Source organism: Heterocephalus glaber, unplaced genomic scaffold, assembly GCF_053883595.1.
Source record: "Heterocephalus glaber isolate CG9 unplaced genomic scaffold, H.glaber_assembly_v1.0 deba00001608, whole genome shotgun sequence".
Classification (NCBI taxonomy): Eukaryota; Metazoa; Chordata; class Mammalia; order Rodentia; family Bathyergidae; genus Heterocephalus; species Heterocephalus glaber.
Genome location: NW_028258379.1, coordinates 1,220,168 through 1,233,417, shown reverse-complemented (window position 1 = coordinate 1,233,417; position 13,250 = coordinate 1,220,168). Strand labels below are relative to the sequence as shown.

Sequence of the window (13,250 nt, the reverse complement as noted above, 5' to 3'; positions counted from 1 at the left end):
AGAATAATAAAAGTGAGAGCAAAGCAGGCAGCATAGCAATCCCTGACTTCAAGCTATACTACACAAAGCCAACAGTGATTAAAAATGGCATGGTACTGGAACAAAAGCAGACACATGGATGAATGGAACAGAACTAAGGATACAGAAACCTCCCCAGACATATTCAACTATTTGATTTTTGGCAAAGGGGCCAAAAACTTATGTTGGAGGAAAGACACCCTATTCAACAAGTGGTGTTGGGAAAACTGATTATCTTTTTGCAGAAGATTGAAACTAGACCCTTATCTCTCCCCATATACTAAATTAAATTAAAAGAGATCAAAGATTTAAACACTAAAACAGAAACATTAAACCTACTGGAAGATAAAATAGGTAAAACACTTGAAGACTTAGGTATAGGAAAGGATTTCCTAAATAGAACTTAAATCACACAAGAAATACCAACAAAAATCTTCAAATGTGATTGATTCTTTTGCTGTACAGAAGCTTTTTAGTCTGAATTAATCAATAGAGAGAAGAGATGACCTAAAGAATAGGAAAAACCTCTTGCCAGCTACTCCTCAGACAGAGGACTAATATCTAGAATATACAAAGAACCCAAAATAATTAAAACACCTAAAATTAAAGACCTAGTCAAGAAAAGGCCAAGAGAAATAAACAGACACTTCACAGAGGAAGAAATACAAATGGTCAACAAATATACGAAAAATGTTCATCATCTCTGTCCTGTAAAGAAATGTAAATTAAAACAACACTAAGATTCCACCTTACTCCAGAAAGAATGGCAATCATTATGAAATCAAACAATACCAAATGCTGGCATGGCTGTGGTGAAAAAGGAACCCTCCTGCATTGTTGGTGAAATGCAAACTAGTACAACCATTATGCAAATCAGTATGGAGAGTCTCAAAGAAATGAAACTAGAAATTCCTCAAGATCCAGCTATCCCTTTACTAGGTATCTTCCTCAAAGAGCTTAAGTCATTATACTACACTGATACATGCAACCAATGTTTATAGCAGCACAATTCATGATAGCTAAATTCTGGAAACAACCTGTATACCCATCAACAGATGACTGAATAAGGGAAATGTGGTACCTCTATCTAATGGAATACTATTCAACTATAAAGTATGATAAATTTGAGACATAGGAAAATGGATGTACCTGGAAAATATGTTAGAGTGAAATAAACCACACATACAAGCTTAAATACCATATAGTATCTCTAACTTGAGAGAGGTAACCTACAAACAAAGAAAATGATAAAGGATGACTAGAAAGAGACAAGAGGACAGATCACTTACAATAGAGAAGTGGCCCAAGGGAACAAGGGTGAAGGATGAGAGGAGGGGAAGGGGAAATGAGATGAATAAAGATGTGCCACGTACAGAAACCTAATAACCCCAATTAATGTAAACACTATATGCTATAACTTGAACTAAGACAAATAATATCAATTAGTATGAAAAGGGGGATGGGGAAACTGGAGGGGGGAGGGGGAATGAAGGGGATTAAAAAAAACAAGTTGTAATATGTACATGTAAGCACTCCTCAAGATGACTGTAAACTGCATGAACTGCAAACATGTACTAATTAAAGGGGGGGGTATTTCAAAGTAGTGAGCACAAACACACACACACACACACACACACACACACACACAAATTGGCCATAAGAAAAAATTGGGTATAGCTCGCAGAACTAATGTAGCACAGTTAGTTATATCTTAAGATGCTCCTTTAGTATAACTCTACCAGGGAAAAGTTTTAAAGGGAGCTGATGTGACATGATAATGTACTTTTTAAACCTGGTGTACAATGCCACCCTAGATCCCTACTTCATAAGATTCACTCTCTGGATAAATAGAACTGCAGTCATATCCTTCATTTTTTTTCTGATCCATCATAATTGTTGACAGACTTGCAGCAATAGCAATAAAACTGCAATGACCCATATATGTTATATATAAAAATATTATATATATAATTATTTTGCAAAGTCCAAGGGCATGTATTTGGCTTCTCTTACCAACTTAAAACTTTGGGGAAATAACTGCTGTTTCAATTTCCTCATCTGTTAAGATATAAGTAATAACACTACAATATCTATCTCATAGGGGTGTTGTGAAGATTTAGTAAGATAACTGAAAATTTCTAGTAATAGTTCTGGGCATATAAATGCTGGTTGTTAGTAACTAATGTTAAGGCTAGAAAATCATGAGAGGCTCAAAAAGAATCAAATATAAAATTGATCTAAGCAGTCACTAACTGACCATAAGAATTTGTCCACTAAAAACCTAGTTATTATCTGTAAATATAAAATATTCTGGAAAGAGCTACCTGATTATGTATCCTGTTCAACTTCAAAGTAAAATCACAGGAAGTTAAAATGAAACCTGTAGGTCCAGAATCACTCAACCTAGTCTTCCATACCAACATAAAAACTCTGCTACATTTCAGATTTGTACAGTCATCACATTTAAATATCCAGGTGTACCCGAAACATACAGGAAGAGTCAGAAATGTCTGCTTCCAGAAAGTTAATAGCTATTTCTACCACCTCCTCCTAGAATTCCCACTCCTAGGTAGATTTGGCTGAATATTTACCAAATATCTGAATGTCTACTATCCACAAAGCAAGTGTTAGGCTGTGCGTATAATAAATTATTATATTTTCCTCTTCAGAACTGAACACAAGTCACAAATACTTAGTGTAAAATACATGGTTAAAACCATACAAGTAGTACATAAACACTGCTATCAATGTATAGAGGGAGGAGAGCTAAACACTGGTGGAAAAGGAAGACTCTGTGGAGCAGGAAATATTAAAAATGAGTTGATAAAAAACAAAATCTGGAGAAGGAAAAGAAACAATTCCAGACTAAAGGATGTGCTTCAGAGATGGCAGGTGTACAAGTTTGGTTATTGAAACAGATCATGCCTGAAATCTAATCACAGAAAATGTCAATGCAAAACCAAGAAATCTGAACTTTATTCTAAATGCAAAAGGGAGTCATGGAGTACCTATGGAGATAAAATAATAAGCAGTATTTGTAGAAAAAACTATGCAACGCTTTATAGAATGGGGTGGGGATGGGGTGCAGTACAGGGTGCCCTAAAGGGAAGAGAAGAGTGTACTATCTTGGTTTGGGTTCAACCTTAAAAAACCCAGAACCCATCTATAAAGCTAAAACAAAACACGACAGGTAGAACTGTTAAACAATACTTTCCTTACTCCCTTGTATCTTTTCCTGTAGCAATGGTATCTTCTTACACCTTTCTAACCATGAAATATAACTTCTCTTCAAAATGCCAACCTGTGTTCTTCCCTATTTACTGATCATTCTAGACTGAATATTCACCTTTGCTTTCTTACTGTTACTCTTCATCTACAATTTAACCATTTACTCCCACTTAATCATTCGCTCCAAGGCCCCGACATGCTTCCAACTTCAGATAGCCAAATAAATCTACTCATACTCAAGTTTTTCTTTACTACATTTTAACTTTTAGTCCACTCATATGCAAGTTCTATATACTCACAGTCTTTAAAACCTGTTCTAAATTCTCAATCGCCTCTAGTTAGGCTTCAAGGCTTACTGTTAAAACTATACTCAGAGACAATCTCACACCCAGTCAGTCTCCACTCCCCCAAGTATCTCAAGATTTCATATACTTAGGAACAACAGCTACCATTTATTTGGCACTCTCTTCACTGTTGAAAATATATCAAGCACTTCACATAATTCACTGAACTTTCAAGGCAACCTTATAAGAAAATTTCCACTTGATAATGAAAACAGTGACTTAAGAGAAATCAAGAAACTTACCTAAAATCATCTCACCAGAAAGGGGGAGAGCAAGTACTCAAGACTCAGTTATATCTGAATTTAAAGGCTACCTTTACCATCTACTTTATGGGGCCTTTGATATGGGTCTATTGATTATATACACTGAAATATTTCCCCAACTCCTTCATTAAGGATAGCAACCGTTTGAAAATTAATATTGATTCCAGTCCTCAAACTAGACTGTGGCTGTTAAAAACATACAATATTTTGGCTCTATTAACTTCTGAAAATTTGGAAATGAGAACATGAACTTAAAAGTGTACATCTTTTTTGAATATTTTAAATGAGGTTCTTGCATTGGAAGACAACTATATACACTTACAAAGCCACATTTTTAACTCTAGAAATCTATGAACAGATAGAAATGTTGACATTCAGCTTTTAAAATTTTGGTTCCCAGGGGCAAGAAGGCTCATATAATTATGAAGAATCCACTGAGAACTATTTTAAAACTATGTTTATATCTATATAGACCCGATCCTGGCATGTTACTTGGGTTCTCTATGCCTATGCAGTCATCCCTTGTTATCCTTGTGGATTAGTTCCAAGACTACAGGGATATAAAAGTGGATCCTCAAGTTCCTCATTTGCATATAACCTATACCCACCCTTTCATATACTTACAATCATCTCTAGATTACCTGTAATAACTAACATAATGTAAATGCTATATCAATAGTTATACTGTATTGTTTAAAGGATAATGACAAAAAAAGTCCATACATGGTCAGCACAGTTTTCTTCTAAATATTTTCAGTCTAAGGTTAGTTGAATCCATGGATGCAGAACACATAGGAAGGCTAACTGTATTTTTTCATTTGTAAAATGAAGACAGCATATATCTTAGAAGGCTGTGGTGGAAATTAAAGCCTGACATAAGTAAATGATCAATAAAGTATAGTTTTTATTATTTATGTCCTCTTGTATCTAAAAGTAGTTCGGTCTCATAGGATTTTGATTCAAATCTTATCAACCACAAAAACTAATGAATTTCAATCAGACCCCTAAAAATAAACACAATGTATGCTTGTGTCCATGGATTCCAAATAAACACATTAAGAATTATAAAAACTTTCTGGTATGAGGCTCATGCCTATAATTTCAGCAACCCTGGACACTGAGATAGGAGGATCACAAGTCTGTGGCCAGCCTGGGCAACATATAAAAGACTCAGTGTCAAAAAATAAAGATGGCTGGAGATGTAGTGTAGTGGTAGGACACTTGTGTAGCATGCATGAGGCCCTGGGTTCAACCCCCAGTACTGTAAAAGACAAAAAGAACAAACTCAAGCTCCATTTTTAAACATTTACTAAAAGAATGCTTAAAACATTTCTACTACTACAAACACAGTAACAGTGTAATCAACTGATATACATAATTTATATTTTTCAGTTTCTTGTAAAAATTTGTAAGTCATTTAGACAAAGATAGGCAGAGCAAACCTCCTTCAACAGTTTACTTTCTTTAGCTCCTCTCACCTATCTCTGCAAAAGTAAAGCTTAAAAGATTATCTAGATAGCTAGAACATACAAAGGTCAAAAATGATCAAAGACTATATTCTGGAGATTCACAATGAAGAAAGCAGCAACTCAGCAAGACCCTGACTCAAAATGAAATAGAGCTAGGGATGCAGCTCAGGGTAACCAAAGGCTCTGCCTTCAACTTCCAGTATTGAAAACAGACATCTATCTACTAAGATGGAAGACAGGTCATATCGTGACCTACAATTCATACCCAAAGCATAAGAAGACAGCTGTTACCTCACTGCCTCACATGAACTTTTCCCCACTCCCAAGGTCCATATATTTTACAGAACCACACCTTGTTCTGACCTGTTTTATTTTCCTGGGTATCTTCCTTAGAAAACTCTGCTTACTAGTAGGCTGATTTTATTACAAGTTTGTCTCACTCTGACTTGATTAATAATGAAAATACTTCAAGAGTAGCATTCTGAGTCACACACCCAAGCAACTGAGAATCATTTGAAACAAACATCACCATATTGCGAAAAATTAATATTTACATCAGCACAGACTAACACCTCAGAAATATTACTCCACCTCTAGCAGATGAACATTTATTTCAGAGATAACAGGCTTCCTGGATACAGTCTTTGTTTAAAATTATAAAATAAATAGGTATTCATAGTTAAACCAGAATCAGCTATACATTCTATTAGTCACTGTAATAAGCAAACAGTCTAGGGCTACTCTTAACAAATTCAGACTGTATTTGCTAACTGCTCAACAATGTTTACTACATGACAAAATAATGCCGCTATGGATTTCTTTTTTGGGCAGTGGATGAGGTTTAGGGAACAATAAAAAAAAAAAAAAAGGTTAACAAGACAAAATTATTAAGATGGGGCTTCACTTGCCCAAACAATCTTCATGATATGTTCTTACAGTGCCCTTCTCATCCAGCTACCACCAAGGGCTACAGACTTGTTCAAACCCAAGGCCTGAACCAAACTTGTCCTTAGTGTAATCGCTACCTTCCTTCCCCCCAGGAGCCTCTTCTGACTTCCCAATCCAACAGAAAAATCAGTGAGGGCGACCCACAGGAATACTGTTCCCAAAACACAATCACCAACTTAAATGTTTGCTAAATAAAAAGAAAAATCACTTTTAGAATGCTAAAACATCAAAGTGTCGGGCACATACCAGGCATCTATTTGTTAAAAGTACATTGAACAGATACACAACAGTAAGAAAAATGGAAAAATTAATAATTGGACAGTACATGTGACAGTATAATCTACTCCATTTGGTTTTACTGATATGAAGCTGAGACTCAAAAGGTTAAGTCTTGTCCGTAGACACATATTTTGGAGCATAGCCATGACTGAACAATTCTTGTCTCCTAGTGCAGTGTTCCCTTCAACAGGTTATACTGTAACTGTCAGCACTTCTGCCCTTTATACTAATATAAAATGATACAATCCATGTAAAAAATATAAATGATACAAACTATGCAAAAAGCAATTTGAGGACTTCAGTAGCCAACCATATTACTTCTCAAATATATATCGAGGTTGCTAATGTCAAACCTTTATCAGTCTTAATATACCACTTCTACAATTATTTCACTGAGGTAAAAATACCTATAGTATCAAATAAAAATGTCGTAAGCAATTTTCACATGCAGTTCATTACTGTTTCAATAACGTGGTAGCGCTGTAAACTTCCACGTTGAAAGTAATCATCCTTACACGATTAAATGTTTAATCATGGTACACGTAAGAAAAGAAACGTAACATCGGGAAAGAAATGTTACTCTGATGGGAATTATCTATTGGCAAAGGAAATATTAAGTCAATAAAGGTCACATCTAAGATTAGGAAATAGGGGTGGACTGTCACTCTTGTCTAGCTCTCGCATCTGTAAAATAGGGAATCACTGAAATACAATTTGTGACAAAAGTGTGATATATAGAAAGATGAAAATATAAAAATAAAGTGTTCTAGTTAAAGGGAGTTGGGATCTGCTGGATTCCTGAAGGCTCTGGAAAGAGGCTGAGCAGAGTATTGCTTAAATAAATAAATTCTATGTCTCTTCAGAGTGCCCTGCACCTAAAAAGCTGGCTGTGTTTAAAATCCCAACATGCAAGTTTGAAGAGACCTTTTTCCTCAGAACAATTTTTAAAAATTTCTACTTTCCACTTATTCTATGGAACAATATCTGTATCCCACACTCTTCCAATCCCTTTTTAAAACACATCCGGCTCATTATTCCAATTAGCAGTCAATTTGGGGTGGGGATGGCACAGATTCCTTGGCTTGGACAACTGAAGTACGTGACCTTTGTGGATATTTCAAGTACCATGTGGTCCATGAGAAGAAAAAAAATACCTCAAGTGATGAAATTTTCAAAACGTATCTAAAATTGCGGTTGGGACAGAAAAGGCTCCAAGTTTATTTAACATCTACAGAACCATACCTCGACCAAACTCCTCAACAAGAACTTCTGCCCCATTTACACGTCTAAAATGATGCGAAATCGGAAGGATTTACTTCAAGGCATGTGTTCGAACCTCGGTCACGAATGAACCGGGGCACTGTCGCCCGGAGTTCGACGCTTTCCTCCCAGCACGCCCGAAAGGCCGGCGGCCGGGCCCCCGCGGTCCGAGGCGCCTACCGCTCCGCTCCGCCCCGCCCCGCCGGTCCGCCCGCCCCCCGCGCCGCGGAGCTGCCCAGCCTCCGCCGCCCGCGCCCGCCTGGGGTCGTGCCCCAGCCGCCCGCGCCCGCCAACCCCCGCCGCCCGCCTGGGGAGGAGGCGGCCGGGGGCGGAGCTGTGGCGTCTCCCGCCGAGCGCCCGGCGGACGCCGCTTGTTTACAGGCCCCGGGCCTGCACCGCCTTCCCGCCCGCCGCCGCGCAGGCCCGCCCGCCGCCCTCGGCCCGCGCCGCGCTTACCCGGAGGAGCCGCGGGCGGGCGGGTCCCTGGTCGGCTCAAGCGGCGACAGCGGCCCAGCAGGGGGCGCGGAGGGGGGCACCGCGGCGGCGGCGGGCGGGGAGGCGGCGGGAGGAGCCCGGCTGCGTCCGGGCCCCCGGCTCTCGGCGCCCTCGCGGCTCAGATCATCCGGGCGCCGGGGCGGGCGGCAGAGACCGGGACCCGGAGGAGGAGGAGGAAGAGCCGAGGACGCATCGCTTTCGCGCCCCACCTGCCTGGCGTCCCCCCACCCCCCTCCCCAGCAGCCCGTTCCCGAGCCGCAACCGCCGGGCACCCGAAGCCTCCTAGCCGGCCGGCGCGGACACCACTGCGCTCCAGCTCCTGCGCGCGCCCGTCTCCAGCGCCGCCGCCGCCGCCTCTAGCGCGGCCCCGCGCAGGCGCGCTCACGACGGCCCCGCCCCGCCGCCGCTACAGCTGCGGTGCGGCGCAGCAGCTGGAGAGACCCGGATGTCGCGGGGCCGAAACTGCGGCGGGGGAGGGGTGGCCACTGATGACGTCACCGCCCAGCCCAGCCTCTCCGGCTGCTGTCCTTTGGTGGCGGGCGCCCTGGCCGAGACCGAAGGGAGCGTCGGGATCCCGGGTCGGAGCCAGAATCAGGGCCTCCACGGTCCGACGCCGGGGCCTGGGCGGTGTCTGCCGCTGTTTGGAGCTCCGCGGGTGGACGGCGCTCGGAACCCGTGGCGGGGAGAGTTGGACTTGGGCTCCGCGCCTGCTGGGGTCCCCTGCTCGCACACACCCGCTCCCAGGTCTGCGGATCGGTGCCCAGGACGCCGCCACACCTCTCCAGGTGGCACCCACGGGCCCCACGCGGGTGCGGCCCCACACCTCGGCCGCGCGCCCTTCCACCCCGCCAGTGGGAGGGCACGGGCCGCACGCCAGGGCACATACTCCGAGCTTCCGGCAGGTTTTCCTCGGGTGGCTCGTGGGCTCCCGCATTGTGTTTATTTGCAAGTTAGACAGTCACGTGATTCTGTCACGGACCCTCCAGCGACCTCCAAAGAGGTTAATGGAACTGAGGATGTTTTCAGCATCTGGAGGATGATCAGAAAACGTAACAACCTTTTCTACTAAGAGCTGGGGATGCGCTAAAGTTAACGCAGCTGCACGTGCAGCCGCCAGAACCCACCCCAGCTTGCGGGACAGCAGCACAGCTGACCCACGCCGCGTGTGGGCGTCGGGGTGGGGCGGGGCCTGCGCAGCCAATGAAAGGGGGCCGGGAAGCAGTGCGTCACTAGCTCGGCTTCCCATTGGTCGCGGCGCGCTTCCCTCTCGGCTGGTTTAGCCCTGCTTTTACTGCATTTGCGGGGACACGAGTTTAGAGAAGAAAAATCTTCATGTTTAAAAGATGTTCCGGTTTATACAAAGAAAAAAACAAACACGATACTTCGTTGTAGGGGGCAAGAGCGCCAAAAAGAACACCTAAACATGCTAGCCAAATTGAGTTCTGGCGGGGAAATAGATAAATCTATGAGGAGGCCTCCCCAGTTTATCGCGGGAGTTTAACTGGGAATTTGTACCCTGTTACTTTGTATCTCTTGAGGACCACGTTGTCGCTCTCTTAGATTAAAAAAAGACAGTTTTTTCTTTTTGTCATTCACCAAGCATTATTTAACTGCTTTTTAAAATCTAAAAGCTACCTCCAATTTTTTTTTTTTCTTTTTTAACTTGACTTTTCAGGGAAAGTTCTGTACCTTTCAGAGAGAACCTAACAACAGGATCACATGGTCACTGGCAGACCAAATCTTCAAGGAAGCCCCAAACCCCCTACCTAATATTTTGGAGATTAGAATGTTTTAGGGAAAGATGAACATGGATCATTTCCAGGTATACAAAATACAAATAATACTCTGCATTTTGGTGCCAATATCATTGGAGGATATATTTCCTAATTTTCTATCCACGCCTGCCCCCCTCCAAAGAAAATTAGATCAAAGGTCTTTGAAGCTCTACCTTACTGGAGTCCTTAATACTTCAGACAAGTAGCAGCATGATTAGCATGCTAGTGGACTCATTAACATTCTGAAATGGAAAACCCCCTGTGGCGACACCACTTGGAGTGCTCTTAAAAAGCACGTTGTTGCCTTATTCAGTAAGCACCAGGGTCAGTCGTGGACTCCAAAGAACGGAAAGCTTTTGCCTCAGTTTCCTTCCTTTAGGCGTTCGTTCCCGGTTTCTCTGTTCTACCCTTGTAGGAGAATCTGGGTCAATTGTACCAGAAGACAAATAGAAAATGTGAACTAAAAGATTTTTGCCCATCAAGCTGCACCTTCGTATTATTTCTTATTTCTGGAGACAGCTTTCAGGGACATTTTGATACGAACTAGGAAGCTCGTGGGTTAGGATTAACATTTTAAAATTTGGAACAAATTTTAGTCTACTTGCGACTCCCTCTACCTTCCTCCATAATTCTGATTTAAAGAAAAGATTTACATTCCTTGTTCCCAAATTACTATTGTGAATATATTCAGGACAGTCACCCTTGAGATGACTTTATTCGAGCTCTTAATATACATCTCAGGAATTTAAGTGACATCTGAGGAATTTAAGTGACCCCTCAACAAGATACCTGGGAATCTACCGCCCAGAGCCACCCATCCTTCCACACCAAAGCTGGTCATTACCCAAGAGTTACAAAGCCAAGTAGGGCCTAAGTCCCTCTCTTCCTCTCCTCCTCCTCCTTTTCATCTTCCTCTACCTGGTTTTTTTCCTCACCCACAGCCACTTTGTGTGTTCTCCTCTTCTCTTTCCTTTTCTTTCTTCGTTTCTTCAGTTCTCTTTTTATCTCCTTTGCCTTTATTTTCCTCATTCCTCTCTTCCTTCTTTTCATTAGCTTATTCCAAAATGCAGCTTTTCTACCCATTGGCTTCTGAAGTTGAACATGTGAGCAGATAGTATCCCTGAATTTATTTCATCCGGGGGCTGGGGATACCCCCACCCCCTTCCTCCTCCCTCCCCTCCATAGTGTATTATGAAAAACGTAGCTGTAACAAGGACAAAGGGTAGAGAACCCTGCCCTGTGTGACGTCACAGGGCACACCGCTGGAAGCATGCAGAATGTTTTCACTTGGTCCCTTGGGGGACGGCGGGCAGCCAGGAGCGTGACAGGCCAGGTCATAGGTGGTCTCTGGGTAGGCTTTTGCCTCACAGCACTGGACCTTGTCAGATTAGTTTTTGTGTCCAACAAGCGGTCACCCCTCTGCCAGGCCCTGAGCTTGATGCTGAGTCAATAATGACATCAAAAGACAAGGTTCCCTCCCTCTAAGGAACTGACCTATAATGAGAGACATGGTCAAAGAAGCAAACAAATAGGAAATTGTACATTGCGATCAGTGAAGTAAATGAAAAAAAGAGTGGGAAATAGGGGGAAAGACTTGGAACAGGTTTGGGATAAACTTTTCTAAAAAGGCAACCTTTGAGATTTGAGGTAAAGGAAAAAACAAGTCAGGTGCTTTTTTTTTTTCTTTCTTTTCTATTATTATTATTATTATTATTATTTTCATTTTTCTTTCTTTTTGAACTCAAGGTAATCATCCTGACTCAGCCTTCTGAGTGCTGGATTACAGGCATGTGCCCCCACCACCCAGTTTACATTTTACTACTATCTGTCCTCTTGAAGTAATTGACACATATTGTGTCTGCAGGGTGGAAATTCTCTGTATTGTGTTATTGCACTTCTCCTCCCAATGCCACATTCAGTGATTTCACTTTGATAGCTTGAAGTTAAGCACTGAGGGAGATTTTACACCATGGAAATTAGCAAATGCCATGGCTCAGGGCCTGACTTACTGCTCATTGGTTTGTTGATTTTCTAAATTTAAGAAAGTAATGGAAAAAAATCTTTTTATGAAGATTAAATTTAAAAAGCATGCTGTGGGGCCTGGGGACTCACCTCAGTGGTTCCACTGCCTGCCTCGCAAGCGGAAGATTCCGAGTTTGATCCCCAGTACCACAATACCAAAAAAAAAAAAAAAGCATGCTGTGTCTGTAACTGTTACATGCTAAACAGCACAAAAACATCCAGTTCATCAGTGGTCATGAACACAGTTGACAGTAGGTTCTGACATACATCTTTGTTATTTTACTTTTGTGTTCAATAAATTAACCGAAAAGCATGTCAGCACTGCATTTGGAGAGCAGCTTGATAAACACATGCCGGCACTCCACCACTCTGCATCTGCTGTGGCAGATGAGCCCCTTACTGGTTATGTGACCTTAAGCAAGTCACTTATACTGGTTGTATGAACTCAAGTCACTTAAATTATTAGCCTCCGTTTTATCCCCCAAAAATACTTCCTCCCACAATTTACTGTGTGTATTGGAATAGATCAGGAAGCCTGGAAAACATGACTGATACCATTGGGTGCCCCTGGCACTACCTACTCTTTCTTCCTCACTGGCAGATCTTACTGTCACTAGACTTTCACTAGGGACTTGTGCTGGCTGAGGCTCCCTTGTAGCTTAGAGAAGAGTACAGTCATGCGTTGCTTAGTGATGGAAAATGTTCTCAGAACTGTGTTGTTAGGCAGTTTGTCATTATGCAAACATCATGTAGTGTACTGACACAAATCTAGAAGCTATAGGTCCATCACTCCACATGGCCTCTCAGTGCCATCAAGAGATGTGGTAAACATAAGACATACGAGGTCATTGGCAGGGTAACATGAAGTGCTGCTTTGTAGTATTATATTCTAAAACGTGATAAAAGTACATAAACTGGAAAGATAGTTGTTTATTGTCATTATCAAACATTATGCACTGTACATTATTGTATGTGTTATTTTATGTAGCTGCCAGAGTGGTAGGTTTGTGTATACCAGGCATCGCCACAAGGAGTAATGTGTGGCACTAGGATGTTATCATAGCTATGATGTCACTAGGTGATAGGAGTTTTCAGCTCCATTATAATCTTAGGGGATTACCATCAGATATACAGTCCTTCATTGGTTGA

At 42.0% G+C, this 13,250-nt stretch overlaps 1 protein-coding gene across 4 annotated transcripts in view; it reads right to left on the bottom strand.

Moving 5' to 3' along the window:
* Positions 1–11,256, bottom strand: part of Ppm1a (protein phosphatase, Mg2+/Mn2+ dependent 1A) — a 48,426-nt gene extending 37,170 nt beyond the window's left edge. The window contains exon 1 of one of the 4 annotated variants that reach the window (XM_087195210.1): positions 11,015–11,256. In XM_087195210.1, the coding sequence (XP_087051336.1) occupies positions 11,015–11,162 (148 nt within the window). In that variant the 5' untranslated portion in view covers positions 11,163–11,256. Of the gene's footprint in view, positions 1–7,791; positions 8,014–8,265; positions 8,399–11,014 lie in introns of those variants that run through there. The other 3 variants (XM_004837446.4, XM_087195208.1, XM_004837447.4) reach the window with 3 other exon arrangements.
* Between the last annotated feature and the right edge of the window lie 1,994 nt (positions 11,257–13,250).